We start from the raw sequence: 23,522 nt of genomic DNA on the forward strand, positions 1-23,522 counted from the left end.
TTCAACATACATCTGTAAAATGATAGTCAAAAACTAAAGCTTTGGTTGTCTTCCTCTCAGGCTTCCATGTCCTCTCCCTGGACCTCCTCAATGTCCACCTCTTGAACATCAGACTCTGAGGCCTCATCTTCACTGTCACTTTCCAACCTTGTTGAGGTTGGCTCGTTGTCAGGCTCAAAAAGCCTCAAATTTGCCCGGATGGCCACCAATTTCTCAACCCTTGTATTGGTCAGCCTGTTGCGTGCTTTGGTGAGTGTGTTCCCAAACAAGAACCAGTTGCGCTCTGAGGCGGCTGATGTTGGTGGGATTTGGAGGATGATGGAGGCAACAGGGGAAAGAGCCTCAGATCCACAAAGTCCCTTCCACCAGGTGGCTGATGAGATCTATTGGCACGACTGCCATATTGCATCTCCATCCCAAAGCCCTTGCTTGGAAGTGTACTTCGCCAGACTGCCAAGAACCTTGCCCTCATCCAGGCCAAGGTGGCGAGACACGGTAGTGATGACACCATAGGCCTTGTTCATCTCTGCACCAGACAGTGGTGCTCTTATTCTTCTCACTTTGCTTGGTGAGGTAGATTGCTGCTATAACTTGATGATCCTTCACATACCTAACCATTTCCTTGGCTCTCTTGTAGAGTGTATCCATTGTTTTCAGTGCCATGATGTCCTTGAGGAGCAGATTCAATGCATGAGCAGCACAGCCAATGGGTGTGATGTGAGGGTAGGACTCCTCCACTTTAGACCAAGCAGCCTTCATGTTCGCAGCATTGTCTGTCACCTGTGCAAATACCTTCTGTGGTCCAATGTCATTGACTGCCTTCAGCTCATCTGCAATGTAGAGACCGGTGTGTCTGTTGTCCCTTGTGTCTGTGCTCTTGTAGTATACTGGTTGAGGTGTTGAGATGATGTAGTTAATTATTCGTTGCCACATCAGGGATGATCGCAATGCAGTCTGCTTTCTCTATGATTTGCTTGACCTTCACTTGAACTCTGTTGAACTCTGCATCCAGTAAATGAGTAGATAAAGCATGTCTGGTTGGAGGGGTGTCTGCTGGGAGAAGAACATTCAGAAATCTCTTCCAATACGCATTGCCTGTGAGCATCAGAGGTGAACCAGTTGCATACACAGCTCGAGCAAGACATTCATCAGCATTTCTCTGACTACGTTCCTTCATTGTGTCAAAAAAACTTCTGATTCCAGGAGGACCGTGAGCTGTTGCTATCGATAAGGGGTCTGATTCATCATTTTCACCTCCAATAGAAGTAGAGGGACTTTTGTCAGAGGTTGCTTGTTGTGAGCGCTGAGGGAACTTTATGCACTTGGCCAGATGATTCTGCATCTTTGTTGCAGTCTTCACATATGATTTGGCACAGTATTTGCAAATGTACACAGCTTTTCCTTCTACATTAGCTGCAGTGAAATGTCTCCACACATCAGATAGTGCCCGTGGCATTTTCCTGTAAAGATTATAGAAAAATGAGTAAAAAAAACAAAAAACAAATACAATTCCATGTACCGATAAATAGTTCAGCAGTTAGATTAAACAACTCCTTTGTAAGATAAATGCTTTAAAATTAAATATGTATGGAAACAGGTGAATTAACACTCCTCAGTTAGCAGACTCAATCAAGCTAAAACCCACATGGTAGCAAAAACTAACTAGTAGAAATTGTTAACAAGTTAGAAATTATTTAAAACACACTTTGCTGTAGGCTACTATTTACTAGTTAACAACAAATCATGTATGTCATATAAAATATATTCACCCCACCCAGTATTGTAATCAAAACTTACCAGAAAGAATGTAGTCCTTGGCTCAGACAGTGTAGTAGTGTGGGCTCATTAGCATCTCATTAGTGTACCAGATCTTGAGAATCAGCTGTACATGTGATGGAAGAATTCACTGTGCATACAGAGGGTTGCAATTCCATTGAATTGGGGATAGTTTAACCAAAATATGCCACAAGACTTAGAATTGTCATGTGTATCCCACAAATAAAAAGGTTCACTGTTATAACCTAACGTTTTTGACGAATTTAAGCAAAATTCCCAAAATTCACAGGCTTAGCTTCCCATAGAAAAATTCCAGAAATTTCCTGGAAAATTTCCAACCCTTTGCAACCCTAAAGTCAAGTCAGCATTTACGGAAAACATGTTTACTCCTACTCAGCTCTGTCCAGGAGTTGAATAAACAGATCCCACCCACCTGGCTGCCGCCCCCAGTCCCATGTCTCGATGATAGAGTGATGGACAGATGTCGACACTTCCTCCTCTTCCTTCTTCTCTTTATCGTTGGATTCATCCTTCTTCTGAGTACCGAAGCAATCGGTGCAGTCTTCTGGAGAGAGTGGGACAACCATACACAGCATTACAGAACCAGCACCATTTATCTCCTAGCATCCTAGCTCCTAGGAAAACAATAAATCCAGGGTTCTCCCCTGGCTTCTTTAAGAAGGTGGTGCTGATGAGTGATGTGATGGGGGGGGGGGACTTTGGACTCACAGATTTGGAGAAAAAAAACATTGGAACACCTGTAACTGCCATTTCCTGCAATCCAGAGTCTTAAATGATAACAAATAAAGTAGCAAAGACAGTGATTATGGGTAAATGAATTATTTATGTTAAATATTAATGAAACCTATTTTTCCTAGAATTATACTAGCAACAGATCAGGGACCATAGGTATGAGGGCCTGGCAAGAGCAACTCAAGTAACTCACAGTGTGTTCACATATTGTGTCTGAGTGAGTGAGTGAATGTGAGAGAGAGTGTGTGTGTGTGTGTGTGTGTGTGTGTGTGTGTGTGTGTGAATGTGAGAGTGTGTTTGTGTGTGAATGTGAGAGTGTGTTTGCGTGTGTGAATGTGAGAGAGTGTTTGCGTGTGTGAATGTGAGAGAGTGTGTGTGAGCGAGGATCAGGTGTTAGGCGTTTGCCACTGTTTCTTCAGGCTTAAGCTCTCAGAATCTAACTTTTGAACAACAACAACGAACCTGAATGTTTTAAGTACACAACAAAAACCAGATCAGGAGACCACTTTTGAAGATTGGGAAACATTCATATTTTTTGTTGTTTTGTAGTTTTTAATTCAAGTGCCCATCTACAATCTAGTTAGTTGTGTTTCTGTAGCACACGTGATGGAGTTTTCCAAACTAATGGCCACTGGATTGATGGAAATAATCATGATATCATTCTGCCAGGCAACTTTGACGCTAGTTAACATTTCATTGGGAAGGTTTCTGGGAAAATACCATTCAGTCCAGTTATCATTGGTTTATTTATTGCTGTTCCATATCTGGTGTGCGCCGCTGCTAAATTAATTAGAGGTCGAGCGATTAATCGGCATGGCCGATTAATTAGGGTGAATTTCAAGTTTTTCATAACAAAAATCGGTAATCGGCATTTTTGGAGGCCGATTACGTTGCATTCCACGAGAAAACTGTGTGGCTGGCTGACCACCTGTTACGCGAGGGCAGCAAGGACCTAAGTTAAGTTGCTAGCTAGCATTAAACTTATCTTATAAAACAAATCAATCTTCACATAAACACTAGTTAACTACACATGGTTGATGATATTACTAGGTTAACCTGTTGGGGATAGGGGGCAGTATTTGCACGGCCGGATAAAAAACGTACCCGATTTAATCTGGTTACTACTCCTGCCCAGTAACTAGAATATGCATATAATTGTTTGATTTGGATAGAAAACACCCTAAAGTTTCTAAAACTGTTTGAATGGTGTCTGTGAGTATAACAGAACTCATATGGCAGGCCAAAACCTGAGAAGATTCCAAACAGGAAGCGCCCTCTCTGACCATTTCTTGGCCTTCTTTGTCATCTCTATCCAAAACAGAGGATCTCTGCTGTAACGTGACACTTTCTAAGGCTCCCATAGGCTCTCAGAAGGCGCCAGAACGTTGAATGATGACTCTGCAGTTACTGGCTGAAAAACAGTAGCGCATTTGGTAAGTGGTCGATCTGAGAACAATGAGACGGGCGTGCGCGTGAAGAGTCCATTTTACATTTTGAGTCTTTGAACGAAAAGGACGTCTCCCGGTCGGAATATTATCGCTATTTTACGAGAAAAATCGCATAAAAATTGATTTTAAACAGCGTTTGACATGCTTTGAAGTACGGTAATGGAATATTTTGAAATTTTTTGTCACGATATGCGCCGGCGCGTCACCCTTCGGATAGTGTCTTGAACGCACGAACAAAATGCCGCTATTTGGATATAACAATGGATTATTTGGAACCAAACCAACATTTGTTGTTGAAGTAGAAGGCCTGGGAGTGCATTCTGATGAAGAACAGCAAAGGTAATCCAATTTTTCTTATAGTAAATCTGAGTTTGGTGAGTACCAAACTTGGTGGGTGTCAAAATAGCTAGCCTGTGATGGCCGGGCTATCTACTCAGAATATTGCAAAATGTGCTTTCACCGAAAAGCTATTTTAAAATCGGACACCGCGGTTACATAAAGGAGTTCTGTATCTATAATTCTTAAAATAATTGTTATGTTTTTTGTGAACGTTTACCGTGAGTAATTTAGTAAATTCACCGGAAGTGTTCGGTGGGAATGCTAGTTCTGAACGTCACATGCTAATGTAAAAAGCTGGTTTTTGATATAAATATGAACTTGATTGAACAAAACATGCATGTATTGTATAACAATGTCCTAGGAGTGTCATCTGATGAACAGCAAAGGTTAGTGCTGCATTTAGCTGTGGTTTTGGTTTTTGTGACATTATATGCTAGCTTGAAAAATGGGTGTCTGATTATTTCTGGCTGGGTACTCTGCTGACATAATCTCATGTTTTGCTTTCGTTGTAAAGCCTTTTTGAAATCGGACAGTGTGGTTAGATTAATGAGAGTCTTGTCTTTAAAAATGGTGTAAAATAGTCATATGTTTGAGAAATTAAAGTTATAGCATTTATGAGGTATTTGTATTTCGTGCCACGGGATTCCACTGGCTGTTGACTAGGGTGGGACGTTTGCCCAGAGAGGTTAGCTAGCTTGTCCTGCGTTGCATAAATTAAAAGGCACCGCATTGATTGTATCATCGAATCACAGCCTACTTCGCCAAATGGGGGATGATAGGGCTAGGCCCCTTTTTTCGCCACTTCCTGTCTGAATGACGTGCCCAAAGTAAACTGCCTGTAGCTCAGGCCCTGAAGCCAGGATATGCATATCATTGGTACCATTGGAAAGAAAACACTGAAGTTTGTAGAAATGTTAAAATAATGTAGGATAATATAACACAATAGATATGGTAGGAGAAAACTCTAAGAAAATCCAACCGGAGGTTTTTTTTTTCTTTTTTTGAGAGATCATCCTCTTAGAAATGCATGACAAAGGTCATATTGAAAATTAGCTCCCAATTCCTATGGCTTCCACAGGGTGTCAGTAGTCTATGTTCAAGGTTTCAGGCTTGTAACTTCTAAAACGAATAAGAAATATTAGTTTTAGTACAAGGACACGGTCTTGGAAATTCGTGTTTGCACCATGAAGACATTACGCACCTGCTAAAATCGGTTTCCTATTGAGCATACTTCTTTCCGTAAGAAATATTGTGGTTTGATTACCTTTTAGGGTGTCTGAGGAGTAAATAGAAATGTAGTTTGACTTGTTGAAACAAAGTTTAGGTAGATTTTCAGATTCCTTCCACTGCAAGTTGAACTAGTGGATTACTCAAATCGATGGCGCCAACTATACAGACTTTTTGGGATATAACGACACTACATGTTATAGCTGGGACCCTTTGGATGACAAATCAGAGGAAGACTTTCAAAAAGTAAGTGAATATTTAATCGTTATATGAGAATGTATGAAACCTGTGCCGGTGGAAAAATATTGAAGTGGGGCGCCGTCCTCAAACAATCGCATGGCATGTTTTCGCTGTAATAGCTACTGTAAATCCGACAGTGCAGTTAGATTAGCAATAATTTAAGCTTTTAGCCGATATAAGACACTTATATGTAAATACAATTTTTAATATCCATAATATTTATTTGAATTGTCGCCCTCCAGTTTCACTGGAAGTTGTCGCTAGCGGGACACCAATCCTTAAGAAGTTTTAACAAAAGCTCATTCGCGAAAAAAAAGCACAATCGTTGCACAAATGTACCTAACCATAAACATCAATGCCTTTCTTAAAATACACAGAAGTATATTTTTTTAAACCTGCATATTTAGTTAAAAGAAATTAATGTTAGAAGGCAATATTAACTAGGTGAAATTGGTGTCACTTCTCTTGCGTTCATTGCACACAGAGTCAGGGTATATGCAACAGTTTGGGCCGCCTGGCTCTTTGCGAAATAATTTGCCAGAATTTTACACAATTATGACATAACATTGAAGGTTGTGCAATGTAACAGCAATATTTAGACTACGGTTCCGTATTTCACTGAAAGAACAAACGCTTTGTTTTCTAAATGATCGTTTCTGGATTTGACCATATTAATGACCCAAGGCTTGTATCTCTGTGTTTACTATATTATAATTAAAGTCTATGATTTGATATAGCAGTCTGACTGAGCAGTGGTAGGCGGCAGCACGCTCGTAAGCATTAATTCAAACTTTACAGCGTTTGTCAGCAGCTCTAGGCAATGCTTGAAGCACAGCGCTGTTTATGACTTCGTCTATCAACTCCTGGGATTAGGCTGGCAGTACTAAAGTGCCTGTTAGAACATCCAATAGTCAAAAGGTATATGAAATACAAATGGTAGAGAGAGAAATAGTTGACGCGTCATAATTCCTATAATAACTACATCCTAAAAATATATACATGTGTCGGTACACTGAAAAGAGCATAACCAGTAGAAAACATTGACTTAAAGCATCAACTCCAATTTAATCCTGCCATTATAGATAAACAAGCTCACTTCAGTTTGATTGAACATTTTGTACAACATTGATCTCACAGGAGTTTATCATAGAGCCCCCTTTTTTTCAAATTTTCACCCAAATCGAACTGCCTGTAGCTCAGGCCCTTTTAAAACATTTGTTTTGTACCTTTATTTAACTAGACAAGTCAGTTAAGAACAAATTATATTTACAATGACGGCCTAGGAACAGTGGGTTAACTGCCTTGTTCAGGGGTAGAAGCACAGATGTTTACCTTGTCAGCTCGGGGATACGATCTTGCAACCTTTCAGTTACTAGTCCAATGGTCTAACCACTAGGCTACCTGCCGCGCCTTGAAGCAAGGATATGCATATTCTTGGTACCATTTGAAAGGAAACACTTGGAAGTTTGTGTAAATGTGAATTGAATGCAGGAGAATATAACACAATAGATCTGGTAGAAGAAAATACAAAGACAAAAAAAAAAAAAAAAATTCTACCATCTTTGAAATGCAAGAGAAAAGGTCCCAGTTCTAGCCATCACTGATTGTAATTTTGATGGTGTCCACAAGATGGCAGCAGTGGATGTGCAACGTTTCAGACGGATAACCTGAAGTATGAGTGAACAACATGACATTTAGTGTGAAGTCACCCAGGTACATTTGGGCAATTCGTGAAGGAGACATTTGCATTCAAATTACAAGAATATCATCAAATCTGTGTACTTGGACTTTGATTTAGCTTTTCCAGTATTAGAAGCCATATTATAAGTTCAACATTTGCAAAACAACCCGTTTTCATAACTTCATAACTCTGAATATTCTTATAATTTTGGTCCAAAAGGAAAGGGCATCGCACAAGGTTAGTAGCTACATTGTATGACAGATACAGGGTTTCCCGTAAAGCCCAGCTCATTGGCTATCTAGGTAGCTTTGTTCGACCCCGATTGGTTATTTGACAAAGATACAGTTGATCAAATGAAGACCGGCCGCATCATCGGCGTGCCATGAAGGTGTCCCTCTCTGACCAAATTTGGTGTCCTATAGGATATACTACAGCCCTAATGATATGGTGAAGTCTGGTTACGTTCTAGGATCTCTGAGGAATACATACGAACGTGATTTGACTGGTTGAAATAATGTTTAGGGTTAGATTTTCACAGATTCCTTTCTTTGCAAATTGAACGAGTGGAAATACAAAAATTTATCGTGCATGCTATATGGACCTTTTTAGGATATGAAAAAGGATTTTATCTAAAAAAACTACACTTCATGTTATCTCTGGGACCCTTTGGCTGATAAATCAGAGCAAGATTTCAGAATGTAAGTACACGTTTTTACCTTCAGAGGAATTTTTCAAACCTATCGCGGTGAAAAAAGTGTTCTGTTAGGAGCTCTCCTTAAACAATAGCATGGCATTTCTTCGCAGTAATAGCTACTGTAAATTGGCCAGTGCAGTTATATTAACAAGAATTTAAGCTTTCAGTCAACATATGTACCGACATTTGTTGTTTCTCCAAAATCTGCGATGGTGACAAGGCGCTGCATGATTTAAAATATCAGCTGATACCACGCCTCGCTGGGACAAAGACCCATATCAAATATCAGCTGATACCACGACTCGCTGGGACAAAGACCCATATCATCTGATACCACGGCTCGCTGGGACAAAGACCCATATCAAATATCATCTGATACCACGCCTCGCTGGGACAAAGACCCATATCCTCTGATACCACGCCTCGCTGGGACAAAGACCCATATCCTCTGATACCACGGCTCGCTGGGACAAAGACCCATATCCTCTGATACCACGGCTCGCTGGGACAAAGACCCATATCCTCTGATACCACGGCTCGCTGGGACAAAGCCCCATATCCTCTGATACCACGGCTCGCTGGGACAAAGACCCATATCAAATATCATCTGATACCACGCCTCGCTGGGACAAAGACCCATATCCTCTGATACCACGGCTCGCTGGGACAAAGACCCATATCCTCTGATACCACGGCTCGCTGGGACAAAGACCCATATCCTCTGATACCACGGCTCGCTGGGACAAAGACCCATATCCTCTGATACCACGGCTCGCTGGGACAAAGACCCATATCCTCTGATACCACGGCTCGCTGGGACAAAGACCCATATCCTCTGATACCACGGCTCGCTGGGACAAAGACCCATATCCTCTGATACCACGGCTCGCTGGGACAAAGACCCATATCCTCTGATACCACGGCTCGCTGGGACAAAGACCCATATCCTCTGATACCACGGCTCGCTGGGACAAAGACCCATATCCTCTGATACCACGGCTCGCTGGGACAAAGACCCATATCCTCTGATACCACGGCTCGCTGGGACATAGATGTCCCCTTGTAGCAGAAGTTTGTTTATTTTGATCATATGGAACGACATGAAATGTTGCACAATTGTAACATATATTATAAACGCATGGCTTTTTCCAACATTATGTTTTTCACAGTGGAAGGTGATTACTTCACCACTATGTAAACCTTTCAGAGCAAAGTCCAAAAGATGGTGCCCCTCTTACATTCCTGGGGAAGAACCGTGAAAATCTTACACATAGAAAAATACTAATATATTTAAAAAGGTTCATGGTATTGTAGTCATGAAAAGGTACAGGGTAGATGGGTATTGTAGTTCCTACCTGGGTGAGCCGATTCTTCTCCATTGAAAGTGATCTCTTCATCCTTCACCATCTCATTCCACATCTCACTCAGCCCTTCTGGAGAGAACACTCGCTGCCATAGGAAAAACACATCAACTTTATACTGTGCCTTTCAAAACATACCCACACCAAACAGACAGAACAACAACAACGGCCTAGCCAAGGAATAGGGCGCCCAGGTCAACAGTAGTGCACTATATAGGGAATAGGGCCCAGGTCAACAGTAGTGCACTATATAGGGAATAGGGCGCCCAGGTCAACAGTAGTGCTCTATATAGGGAATAGGGCGCCCAGGTCAACAGTAGTGCACTATATAGGGAATAGGGCGCCCAGGTCAACAGTAGTGCTCTATATAGGGAATAGGGCCCTGGTCAACAGTAGTGCACTATATAGGGAATAGGGCTCTGGTCAACAGTAGCGCACTGTATAGGGAATAGGGCGCCCAGGTCAACAGTAGTGCACCATATAGGGAATAGGGCGCCCTGGTCAACAGTAGTGTACTATATAGGGAATAGGGCCCTGGTCAACAGTAGTGCACTATATAGGGAATAGGGCTCTGGTCAACAGTAGCGCACTATATAGGGAATAGGGTGCCAGTAGTACTCCTAACAGAACACTTGTTCTTAAAGAACCAGATTTGGACCTTGTCAATATCCCAATATATTATAGACTACAGCAGGTTCACCAACAGTCTGTCAAGCATAACAAATATGAATAGGCAGTAGGTTGAATAATGTCGTAACGGACACAGCATGGGCAGTAGGTTCATAGATAGATATATTGCTGAAGTTACTGAATGAATAGCGTGCCATTTGAAATCTGAGAAAACACTGCAATCAAATGATCCCTCTTACAGTTTGATCTGCCTGCTTGACAGTCCACGTGTCAATGAGTGAAGAAATACAGGCTTAGCCTACTCACATTGCTTCATAAAGTAATCCAAGACCTATTGACTAAAAATGGACTAACAGCCAAAACAGGCTTTCAAAGATTCAGGTTCCTATGTCAATAACATGGCCGACACCAAGCAGGAGAACATCCAAGTCATCTGAATGGACAGAGAGGATCTGGAAAAACTCTCAGTCTGCGTCCTAAAACGGTATCCCATTCCCTATATAGTGCACTACTTCTGATCAGAGCCCTATGGGCCCCACATACGAAAATAGGCTGCCATTTGGGATACACACTTGGACATCATTGAGTGCTTGCCTGTCTAATTATGGCAACAAGCATTAAGAGGAATACTTGTGCAATACTAGATCAAATGTCGGGAAGAAAAACAAACACATAAACACATACATCACGTCGCATCATTTCACACAGTCAGCTTGAATGTTTAAAAAGGGACACTTCAAGGATTTGGTCAATGATGCCATTTAGCCAACTCCGCTGGCAGATACCCATAGACTTCTAGTCATTGCGCTAACGTTCATCTGACTCTGGGGAAGTAGATAAAATGGGCATCATTGCCAACATCCTGAAGTATCCCTTTAAACTGTAGTGAAAGCAATACTGGTGTTCTGCACCTTGCCTTGATCAAAACCAGCATGGTAAGACCACTACATTACTGAAGAATCAATGTCTTCATTTAATCTTTAACATATTGGAAATAGGCAGGTTGATGAAGACCGATTCATTGGCTCGATAATACCGTCGTCACTACCACAGGTTAACTGTGCTAATCTACCATCTGAGATCAGAGGCCCAGTCAGACTCACTTGATTACTCCAAAATACAGAAGAGAAGTGAAAAACAAAACATAATAAGTAAACCTCGGAATCAGGTGGTATTGCGTGGGGGCCTACACACCCAGTAGCCTTGCAGGAGGACGGGTTGGCGACCCCTTGCAGGGTGTTCATCTCCAGGCAAGCACATCTACCTCCATGTTCAAGGTTTTACATTTTAAAAAAAGGTGGTGCGTTGACATGATGTTGTAAGAACGAAAACGATCACTGTTGTTGTTTCATTGTACAATAGGCCTGCTTTCCAGCCAAGAGGTTTCATGACAGTGTAGTGGGCAGTGGTCTTACCTGCAAGTCTATCTTCAGCCATTTGTCATGGAATCTCAGTTGGGCATCCAGGGTAAAATACGGAGTAGGCATATTTACGTCTTCTCTCCTGGCTGCAACCGCACCAAACCCTAGAAAGACAACAAATAATTCAACATAAATATGGACAGGGCCTCAGTACATCAGCAGCTAACCATCTTTGACATTTTAAAAAGCCTGTTTCCTAGGTGACGATACTCAGCTAGCGAACAATGTTTGCAAGCTAGCTATGTTCGTAACATGGGCAGGACATTTTTTTTTAAACAATTAAATCCTTATTTTGTCGGGGGCCAATATTAGTAAACCGTTGCATAATGCCAGCCACATAGAGCTGTGATATCTGACAAACAAAATGGGGTAACTAGCCCACGAGCTAGGTAGCTGATGAAGCTAGCTCGCAATGCGGTTAGCCGTTTGTCTTGCCCAAAGGCCAGCAGACGGCAGTATTGAGTCGTTTCATCTTATCATCGTGGCCAAAGGAAACTAAAAGTATGTTACTGTCCCTGAAGTGAATTTAACTTCTTTAGGAAAACAGTCCTAAATGTTGTAACATTATTATGTGGTCGTATTTTCCAAGCTAAAACACACATATAGTTCACATACAGCAGCTTTTAATCTACAATGTCTGTCGGTTTCAGTCATTTCTGTTAATGCATTCAATATTTATTATTATTACAGGTCTTTTACAGTTGTCATTGTCGGAGGGGACACGTTGTTTGCAGACTCACAACCTGGGCTACACTTGTGAAAAACGTATTGGTTCATTTCATTCCGTTTACCAGTTGTCGATTCAGTCATTGTCTTTTGTTTGGAGCGATCCTGTCAATGTTGAGTAAGGACGCACAAGTATAGAAGCAGGCCTATAGGCTACCTGGTCTGCACACAAATGTAGTCCTATAAATGTTTCCCTTTGGGGATCTGATAGTATTTCTGATTGGCTTAACTCACCACCACTAATGACCTGTGGAGCTTCTCAAAGTAACATTTTTCTTCACCTCAAAACAGCAGGTAAACAAAGTCTGTTTTAACATCCATTGAGAATGACAATACAGACCCCTTGACTTCTCCCACATTATTTTAACGTTACAGCCTTATTCTAAATGGATTAAAGCAAAAACATGTTTTTATTTTTTTTACGATTTATTTAAAAAATATATAAAACTTACAAAATCACATTTACACACTTAAATATTCAGACCCTTTACTCAGTACTTTGTTGAAGCACCTTTGGCAGAGATTACAGCCTCTAGTCTTCTTGGGTATGACGCTACAAGCTTGGCACACCTGTATTTCGGGAGTTTCTCCCATTCTTCTCTGCAGATCTGCTCAAGCTCTTTCAGGTTGTACGGGGAGCTTTTCTGGGCCACTCAGGGACATTCAGAGACTTGCCCCGAATCCAATTCTGCGTTGACTTGGATGTGTGCTTAGGGTCGTTGTCCTGTTGGAAGGTGAACCTTCGCCCCAGTCTGAGGTCCTGAGCTCTCTGGAGCAGGTTTTCATCAAGGACCTCTCTGTACTTTGCTCCATTCATCTTTCCCTTGATCCAGACGAGTCTCCCAGTCCCTGAAAAACATCCCCACAGCATGATGCTGCCACCACCATGCTTCATCATAGGGATGGTGCCAGGTTTCCTCCAGACGTGATGCTAGGCATTCAGGCCAAAAAGTTCAATCTTGGTTCCATCAGACCAGAGAATCTTGTTTCTCATGGTCTGCGAGTCTTTAGGTGCCTTTTGGCAAACTCCAAGCGGGCTGTCATTTGCCTTTTACTGAGGAGTGGTTTCCGTCTGGCCACTCTACCATAAAGGCCTGATTGGTGGAGTGCTGCAGAGATGGGAGAACCTTCCAGAAGGACAACCATCTCCACAGAGTAACTCTAGAGTTCTGTCAGAGTGACCATACGTTTCTTGGGTCACCTCTCTGACCAAGGACCTTCTCCCCTGAGTGCTCATTTTGGCCGGGCGGCCAGCTCTAGGAAGTCTTAGTAGTTCCAAAATTCTTCCATTTAAGAACGATGGAGGCCACTGTGTTATTGGGGACCTTCAATGCTGCAGAATTTTTTGGTACCCTTCCCCATATCTGTGCCTTGACACAATCCAGTCACGGAGCTCTACAGACAATTCCTTCGACCTCATGGTTTGGTTTATGCTCTGACATACACTGTCAACTGTGGGACCTTATATAGCCAGGTGTGTGCCTTTCCAAATCATGTCCAATCAATTGAATTTACCACAGGTGGACTCCAATCAAGTAATAGAGACATCTCAAGGATGATCAATGGAAACAGGATGCACCTGAGATACATTTCATGTCTCATAGGGTCTGAGAATACTTATGTAAATAAGGTATTTCAGTTTTTGATTTTTAATACTTCTGCAAAAATGTCTAAACCTGTTTTCGCTTCGTCATTATGGGATATTGTGTGTAGATTGCTGAGGATTTTTATTTTATTTAATCCTGTAACGTAACAAAATGTGGGGGAGGAAAAAAATCAAGGCACTGTATACATACATATAAACATACACACACAGATACATATACAGTCATTGCATAAGTATTCAGCTCCCTGAGTCAATACGTTAGAAACACATTCGGCATTTTTATCCTGAAAAATAACCCTGTATTTGCCAATGTCACGCTTACCCATAACATGATGCAGCCACCACCAGGCTGGAAAATAAGGAGGCAGTTACTCAGTGATGTGTTGTGTTTGATTTGCCCCAAACGTAAGGCTTTGCATTTAGGCCAAACAGTGTATTCCTTTGCCAGATTATTTTACCTTTATTGAACTAGGCAAGTCAGTTAAAGTATTTAGTGCCATGTTGTATACAAGATGCATGTTTTGGAATATTTTTTTTATTCTGTATATTTGTGTTCGTCTTTTTACTCTCTCCTTTAACTCATTATTTTTGGAGCACTACAATGTTGTTGATCCATCCTCAGTTGTCTCATCACAGCCATTGAAATCTGTAACTGTTTTTAAAATGGTAACATTATGGAAACATCGCTGAGCAGTTTCCTTCCTGTCCTGCAGTTCAGTAGGTGGTTTAATACATAATGCACAGCATAATTATTAACTTGACCATGCTTAATAAAGATATTTAATGTCTGATTTGCTATTGTTACCCATCTACCAATCACTGCCCTTCTTTATGGCGCTTTTGAAAAAGCTCCCTGGGTCTTTGTAGTTGAATCTGTGCTTGAAATTCAATACTTACAGATGTTGTTTGTATGTGGGACAGAGGAAGGGTTCGTCATTCAAAAATCATATCAACCCTTATTATTTCACAAAGTGAGTCCATGTAACTTATGTGACTTGTTAAGCCAAATGTTACTCCTGAATTAATTAAAGGCATGCCTAAACAAAAGGTCTGAATACTCATGCAATTTTTTTATACATTTAATCCCACTTTGTAACACAATAAAATGTGAAGAAATGCTTTAAGGCATTGTAACTACTGCTGTAGACACCTTTTCTATGCATGTCCATACTGTCTTTACACACACACACACCTGAACACAAAAAGCGCATTTCTCTCAAATGTGCACAAACTTGTTTACATCCCTGTTAGTGAGCATTTCTCCTTTGTCAAGATAATCCATCCACCTGACAGGTGTGGCATATCAAGAAGCTGATTAAACAGCATGATCATTACACAGGTGCACCTTGTGCTGGGGACAACAAAAGACCACTAAAATGTGCAGTTGTGTCACAACCCAATGCCACCGATGTCTCAAGTTGAGGGAGCGTACAATTGGCATCCTGACTGCATGAAATGTCCAACAGAGCTGTTGTAAGAGAATTTAAATGTTAATTTCTCTACCATAAGCCACAATGTCATTTTAGAGAATTTGGCAGCATGTCCAACCAGCCTCACAACCACGTATACCCACGCCAGCCCAGAACCTCCACATCCGGCTTCTTCACCTGCGGGATCATCTAAGACCAGCCACCTAATGAAACTGAAGAGTCTTTATGTCTGTAATAATGTCTTCTTGCGGGGAAAAACTAATTCTGATTGGCTGGGCCTGGCTCCCCAGTGGGTGGGCCGTTGCCCTCCCATGGCTGCGCTCCTACCCCCATGTGAAATCCATAGATTAGGGCCAAATTAATTTATTTCAATTGACTGACTAAAATGAAGAGTAACTCAGTAAAATCGTTGAAATTGTTGCGTGTATATTTATTTTCGGGTCTTTGACATTACTCGTTCTGATATTTCTTAATTTTTCTGGATTATGTGTATTTTTGTATTATTATTGCTAGGTATTACTGCACTGTTGGACCTAGAAAACACAAGAATTTCGATGCACCTGCGATTTTTTTTATTTAACTAGGCAAGTCAGTTAAGAATAAATTCTTATTTACAATGACAGCCTACCAATAGGCCTCCTGCGAGGAAGGGGGCCTGGGATTTTTTTATTTATTTTAATAATATAAATATAGGACAAAACACACATCACTACATAAGCACTAACCTAAGACAACAACATAACAACGCAGCAACACATGACAACAACAGCATGGTAGCAACACAACATGACATCAACACAGCGTGGTAGCAACACAACATGACAACAACAGCGTGGTAGCAACACAACATGACAACAACAGCGTGGTAGCAACACAACATGACAACAACAGCGTGGTAGCAACACAACATGACAACAACAGCATGGTAGCAACACAACATGACAACAACAGCATGGTAGGAACACAACAACAGCATGGTAGAAACACAACAACAGCATGGTAGCAACACAACATGACAACACAGCATGGTAGCAACACAGCGTGGTAGCATCACAACACAGCATGGTAGCAACACAACACAGCATGGTAGATACACAACATGGTAGGAACACAACATGGTAGGAACACAACACGGTAGCAACACAACACAGCATGGTAGGAACACAACATAACAACAACAGCATGGTAGCAGCACAACATGACAACAACATGGTAACAATCATTATTGCGATAACATCTGTGAACGTGACCCAATAAACTAATGGATTTGAGAAATGAGTTGTACTCCGAAATTGTCCCATTTACACCGAAAGACTGCGAACGACTGCTAGTTTTAAGTAAAACAGCAGATATTGTGTCCTCATGCTAGCTAGTTAGCAGTAGCAGCCATTATGGGACGGGGTTCCCGTTGAACAACAGAGGAGCTGATTGGCTGACACTGCCTTTCCAAAATGGCTGCTGCGGCTCTTAGCATGAGGACAAAAACGACTGTGTTCAGGGGGGAAACTAGCTAGCCCGTCGTTCAATCTTCTCCGTGTAACCTTAACCTTTTTTTGAACAATTCGGGAGTATAAAATGTATTTCTCATCCCCTAGATAGAGGTATATTTTCTGAGCTGGCCCCGTGGTGTCTTTATATATAATATACACAGGAGTGATGTCCAACCGTAAACAAGCGGTTCGGGGGATCTGCAGGCTACTGTTTGGCTAGCTATTATTTTACTTCGACAGTAAGACAACGTTATAGCTACAAAAAAAAACATATCTACACTAGTTACCACACACTTGTTTTAGTTAAACCGTTGGATACTTGCTGTGTGATCATACTAGTGTTACAGTGAACCAAAATACATGAGTTTAACTTCAGCGACGCGGCTAACTACATCCAAGCTAACTAAACGCGCTAGGTCATAACAAATACAAGGACGGAAAACGTTTCACATCTTATACACTCGCCGATGTCGCTCACTTCATCTTTATTTACACCGACCAAAAAAAAAAAAATGTATCCAATTATTATTATTTTTATTTGTCTTTACCTGCAAGGTTTTTTTTTCTTTCTTTCTTTATTTATTGTTGTATTCTGTCCCCTCCAGTCCTAACACGGGCTTTGCTGCATTACCAGGTCGTCCATATTGGACCCATGTGATTGACAGCTGAAACCAGATGACGTAGCTAGACTTCAGCCAGTCACCGGGACGTGGTGGAATATTTTTGCATGTGCATCCTTTATTCCTCCACTTGTTTCCTTGACGTAGCTAGACTTCAGCCAGTCACCAGGACGTGGTGAAATATTTTTGCATGTGCATCCTTCATTCCTTCACTTGTTTCCTTGACGTAGCTAGACTTCAGCCTGTCACCGGGACCTGATGGAATATTTTTGCATGTGTATCCTTTATTCCTCCACTTGTTTCCTTGAAGTAGCCCGATTATTGAAACAAAACGTTACTACGACTTTAGAGAACGTTCCCTTTATTAAGAGTCTCATTAGGTCATTTAACTAACGTTTTCATATTGTGATGACCCTGGGTTTATAAGCGCGGAAATCGACTCTGCCGCTTGAGCATGCTTTTGCGGCACAGTCGATAGTGCGCCGGACTTCGGGCTTGAAGGTCGAGGGTTCGAGACCTGCTCCCTGTTGTTTCATTACAATATGAATGTGAATGTTAGTGTGATTTCGCAGCAAAACAGAATGCTGCGTTAACGGCAAATCAGAGGGTGACGACTCTTTATGGTATCATACAAACACTGTATGTGTTTAATAATTTTTTAGCTGGGTCCTATCTAAAAAATGGCATACGGTGCAGCGGTACACTCTCCAGTAAGTAGTCTAGTTTACAGTTTCACCTCCTGGCATGTTTTAGCTGAAGTAGTCTACATTATCATGTTTTAAATGAGGCATATTTTCCTAATGTACGTAACCCGAGTGGTGCAGTGGTCGAAGACACTGCAGTCCCCGGTTCGAATCCAAGCTGCATCACATCCGGCCGTGATTGGGAGTCCCATAGGGCGGCGCACAATTGGCCCAGCATCGTCTGGGTTTGGCAGGGGTTGTCCGTCATTGTAAATAAGAATTTGTTCTTAACTGACTTGCCTAGTTAAATGATGGTTAAATTTAAATTATACAAAAAAAAAACAGATTATACTGCACCATTACTACTCATTGATTGCATAATAGTTTCAAATCAAACTTTATTAGTCACTTGCGCTGAATACAACAGGTGTAGTAGACCTCACAGTGAAATGCTGAATACAACAGGTGTAGTAGACCTCACAGTGAAATGCTGAATACAACAGGTGTAGTAGACCTCACAGTGAAATGCTGAATACAACAGGTGTAGTAGACCTCACAGTGAAATGCTGAATACAACAGGTGTAGTAGACCTCACAGTGAAATGCTGAATACAACAGGTGTAGTAGACCTTACAGGGAAATGCTGAATACAACAAGTGTAGTAGACCTTACAGGGAAATGCTGAATACAACAGGGTGAAGACTTTACAGTGAAATGCTAATACAGGAAAATAACCTCACACTCAATGTCAACAAAACAAAAGAGATGATGGTGGACTTCAGGAAACAGCAGAGGGAGCAGCCCCCTATCCACATCGACGGGACAGTAGTGGAGAAGGTGGAACGTTTTAAGTTCCTCGGCGTACACATCACGGACAAACTGAAATGGTCCACCCACACAGACAGCGTGGTGAAGAAGGCGCAGCAGCGCCTCTTCAACCTCAGGAGGCTGAAGAAATTCGGCTTGTCACCAAAAACACTCACAAACTTTTACAGATGCACAATCGAGAGCATCCTGTCGGGCTGTATCACCGCATGGTACAGCAGATGCTCCGCCCACAACCGTAAGGCTCTCCAGAGGGTGGTGCGGTCTGCACAACGCATCACTGGGGGTAAACTACCTGCCCTCCAGGACACCTGCACCACCTGATGTCACAGGATGCCCAAAAAGATCATCAAGGACAACAACCACCCGAGCCACTGCCTGTTCACCCCGCTATCATCCAGAAGGCGAGGTCAGTACAGGTGCATCAAAGCTGGGACCAAGAGACTGAAAAACAGCTTCTATCTCAAGGCCATCAGACTGTTAAACAGCCATCACTAACATTGAGTGGCTGCTGCCAACATACTGACTCAACTCCACCCACTTTCATAATGGAAAAATTGATGTAATCAATTTATCACTAGCCACTTTATATTATATACTGTTTACTTACCCTACATTACTCATCTCATATGTATATACTGCACGCTATACCATCTACTGCATCTTGCCATCTTGATGTAATATATCACTAGCCACTTTATATAATGTTTTCATACCCTACATTGCTCATCTCATATGTATATACTGCATAGAGGCAGAGAATCTCCACTGGGATTCTCTGCCTCTAACCCTATTACAGGGGCTGAGTCACTGGCTTACTGGTGTTCTTCCATGCCGTCCCTGGGAGGGGTGTGTCACTTGAGTGGGTTGAGTCACTGACGTGGTCTTCCTGTCTGGGTTGGCACCCCCCTTGGGTTGTGCCGTGGCGGAGATCTTTGTGGGCTATACTCAGCCTTGTCTCGGGATGGTAGGTTGGTGGTTGGAGATATCCCTCCAGTGGTGTGGGGGCTGTGCTTTGGCAAAGTGGGTGGGGTTATATCCTGCCTGTTTGACCCTGTCCGGGGGTATCATCGGATGGGGCCACAGTGTCTCCTGACCCCTCCTGTCTCAGCCTCCAGTATTTATGCTGCAGTAGTTTGTGTCGGGGGGCTAGGGTTAGTCTGTTACATCTGGAGTATTTCTCTTGTCTTATCCGGTGTCCTGTGTGAATTTAAATATGCTCTCTCTAATTCTCTCTCTCGGAGGACCTGAGCCCTAAGACCATGCCTCAGGACTACCTGGCATGATGACTCCTTGCTGTCCCCAGTCCACCTGGCCGTGCTGCTGCTCCAGTTCCAACTGTTCTGCCTGCGGCTATGGAACCCTGACCTGTTCACCGGACGTGCTACCTGTCCCAGCCCTGTTGTCCCAGACCTGCTGGAACCCTGACCTGTTCACCGGACGTGCTACCTGTCCCAGACCTGCTGTTTTCAACTCTCTAGAGACAGCAGGAGTGGTAGAGATACTCTCAAAGATCGGCAATGAAAAAGCCAACTGACATTTACTCTTGAGTTGCTGACTTGTTGCACCCTCGACAACTACTATGATTATTATTTGACCATGCTGGTCATTTATGAACATTTGAACATCTTGGCCATGTGCTGTTATAATCTCCACCTGGCACAGCCAGAAGAGGACTGGCCACCCCTCATAGCCTGGTTCCTCTCTAGGTTTCTTCCTAGGTTTTGGCCTTTCTAGGGAGTTTTACCTAGCCACCGTGCTTCTACACCTGCATTGCTTGCTGTTTGGGGTTTTAGGCTGGGTTTCTGTACAGCACTTTGAGATATCAGCTGATGTAAGAATGGCTATATAAATACATTTGATTTACTGTACTCTATACCATCTACTGCATCTTGCCTATGCCGTTCGGCCATCACTCATTTATATATTTTTATGTACATATTCATTCCTTTACACTTGTGTGTATAAGGTAGCTGTGAAATTGTTAGCTTATATTACTTGATAGATATTACTGCATGGTCGGAACTAGAAGCACAAGCATTTCGCTACACTTGCATTAACACCTGCTAACCATGTGTATGTGACAAATAAATTTACAGTGAAATGCTTACTTACAAGCCCTTAACCAACAATGCAGTTAAGAAAATACCAACAACAAAAAAGTAAGAGATTAATAACAATTAAAGAGCAGCAGTAAATTCATTGTATTTATTTTCTATAGACTTTATTTAACTAGGCAAGTGTCACGCCCTGACCTTAGATTGCAGTTTATTTTATATTTTTGGGGTTAGGTCAGGGTGTGATGTGGGGTGGGAATTCTGTGTCTTTCTATGTTTTCTATTTCTTTGTTTTGAGCCGAGTGTGGTTTCCAATCAGAGGCAGCTGTTTATCGTTGTCTCTGATTAGGAACCATACTTAGGCAGCCCTTTTTTTCCACCTTTAGTTGTGGGATCTTGTTTTTGTATTACTCAGTGAAGCCTGCAGAACATGACGTTCGTGTTTCTTTGTTTATTGTTTTGTATGGTGTTCTGAGTATAATAATCAATATTTATCATGAGCACTCAACACGCTGCACCTTGGTCTACTCCTTACGACGATCGTCACAGCAAGTCAGTTAAGAACAAATTCTTATTTACATTTACGGCCTACCAAAAGGCCTCCTGCGGGGACGGGGGCCTCGGATTCAATTTGTTTTTAAATAAATACATTACATTACATTAAAGTCATTTAGCAGACGCTCTTATCCAGAGCGACTTACAAATTGGTGCATTCACCTTATGATATCCAGTGGAACAACCACTTTACAATAGTGCATCTAAATCTTTTAAGGGGGGGAGGGGGGGGGGGTTAGAAGGATTACTTTATCCCAGGTATTCCTTAAAGAGGTGGGGTTTCAGGTGTCTCCGGAAGGTGGTGATTGACTCCGCTGTCCTGGCGTCGTGAGGGAGCTTGTTCCACCATTGGGGTGCCAGAGCAGCGAACAGTTTTGACTGGGCTGAGCGGGAACTGTGCTTCCTCAGAGGTAGGGGGGCCAGCAGGCCAGAGGTGGATGAACGCAGTGCCCTTGTTTGGGTGTAGGGCCTGATCAGAGCCTGAAGGTATGGAGGTGCCGTTCCCTTCACAATATAAATATAGGACAAAACTCACATCACAACAAGAGAGACAACACAACACTACATAAAGAGAGACCTAAGACAACACAGCATGGCAGCAACACAACATTACGACATGGTAGTGTAACGGTTGTCGCCTGGAATGGAGGACCAAAACGCAGCAGGAATGTGGATGCTCATCTTGTATTTATTTGAAACCAAGAAAACACCAAAATAACAAAATGAAGAACGAACGATCAACAAAACAGTCTTGTCAGGCTCACACACGCAAAACAAGAAACAATCTCCCACAAACACTAAACCAAACACATACCCAACGAGAAAACACCTGCCTCCAATTGAGAGTCCAACCCCAATAAACCAGACATAGAAATACAAAAGACCACATAGAACATTACCCAAAAACCCGGAAATAATAAATCAAACGCCCTACTAAATAAACCACCACCCCGAACCACATAAAACAAATACTCTCCTGACCAAACTACAATAACAAATAACCCTTATACTGGTCAGGACGTGACAGGTAGCAACACAACATGGCAGCAGAACAACATGGTAGCAGCACAAAACAGGGTACAAACATTATTGGGCACAGACAACAGCACAAAGGACAAGAAGGTAGAGACAACAATACATTATGCAAAGCAGCCACAACTGTCAGTAAGAGTGTCCACGACTGAGTCTTTGAATGAAGAGATGGAGATAAAACTGTCCAGTTTGAGTGGTTTTTGCAGCTCGTTCCAGTCGCTAGCTGCAGCGAACTGAAAAGAGGAGCGACCCAGGGATGTGTGTGCTTTGGGGAACTATAACAGAATGTGACTGGCAGAATGGGTGTTGTATGTGGAGGATGAGGGCTGCAGCAGATATCTCCGATAAGGGGGAAGTGAGGCCTAAGATGATTTTATAAATAAGCATCAACCAGTGGGTCTTGTGACGGGTATACAGAGATGACCAGTTTACAGAGGAGTATAGAGTGCAGTGATGTGTCCTGTAAGGAGCATTGGTGGCAAATCTGATGGCCGAATGGTAAAGAACATCTAGCCGCTCGAGAGCACCCTTACCTGCCGGTCTATAAATTACGTCTCCGTAGTCTAGCACGGGTAGGATGGTCATCTGAATCAGGGTTAGTTTGGCAGCTGGGGTGAAAGAGCGATTACGATAGAGGAAACCAAGTCCAGATTTAACTTCAGCCTGCAGCTTTGTTATGTCCTGAGAGAAGGACAGTGCACCGTCTAGCCATACTCCCAAGTACTTGTATGAGGTGACTACCTCAAGCTCTAAACCCTCAGAGGTAGTAACCACACCTGTGGGGAGAGCGGCATTCTTCTTACCAAACCACATGACCTTTGTTTTGGAGGTGTTCAGAACAAGGTTAAGGGCAGAGAAAGCTTGTTAGACACTAAGAAAGCTTTGTTGTAGAGCGTTTAACACAAAATCCGGGGAGGGGCCAGCTGAGT

General features: G+C 42.3%; 1 protein-coding gene across 10 annotated transcripts in view; it reads right to left on the bottom strand.

The window, feature by feature from the left end:
- Positions 1–17,500, bottom strand: part of herc2 (HECT and RLD domain containing E3 ubiquitin protein ligase 2) — a 283,800-nt gene extending 266,300 nt beyond the window's left edge. For 9 of the 10 annotated variants that reach the window (XM_045687213.1, XM_045687210.1, XM_045687214.1 and 6 more), the window contains exons 1-4: positions 17,371–17,500; positions 11,565–11,674; positions 9,514–9,607; positions 2,210–2,341 (exon numbers count right to left, since the gene is read on the bottom strand). In XM_045687213.1, coding sequence (XP_045543169.1) covers positions 2,210–2,341; positions 9,514–9,607; positions 11,565–11,636 — 298 coding nt within the window. In that variant the 5' untranslated portion in view covers positions 11,637–11,674; positions 17,371–17,500. The remainder of the gene's footprint in view (positions 1–2,209; positions 2,342–9,513; positions 9,608–11,564; positions 11,675–17,370) is intronic. The other variant, XM_045687211.1, reaches the window with a different exon arrangement.
- Between the last annotated feature and the right edge of the window lie 6,022 nt (positions 17,501–23,522).

Source organism: Salmo salar, chromosome ssa10, assembly GCF_905237065.1.
Source record: "Salmo salar chromosome ssa10, Ssal_v3.1, whole genome shotgun sequence".
Classification (NCBI taxonomy): domain Eukaryota; kingdom Metazoa; phylum Chordata; class Actinopteri; order Salmoniformes; family Salmonidae; genus Salmo; species Salmo salar.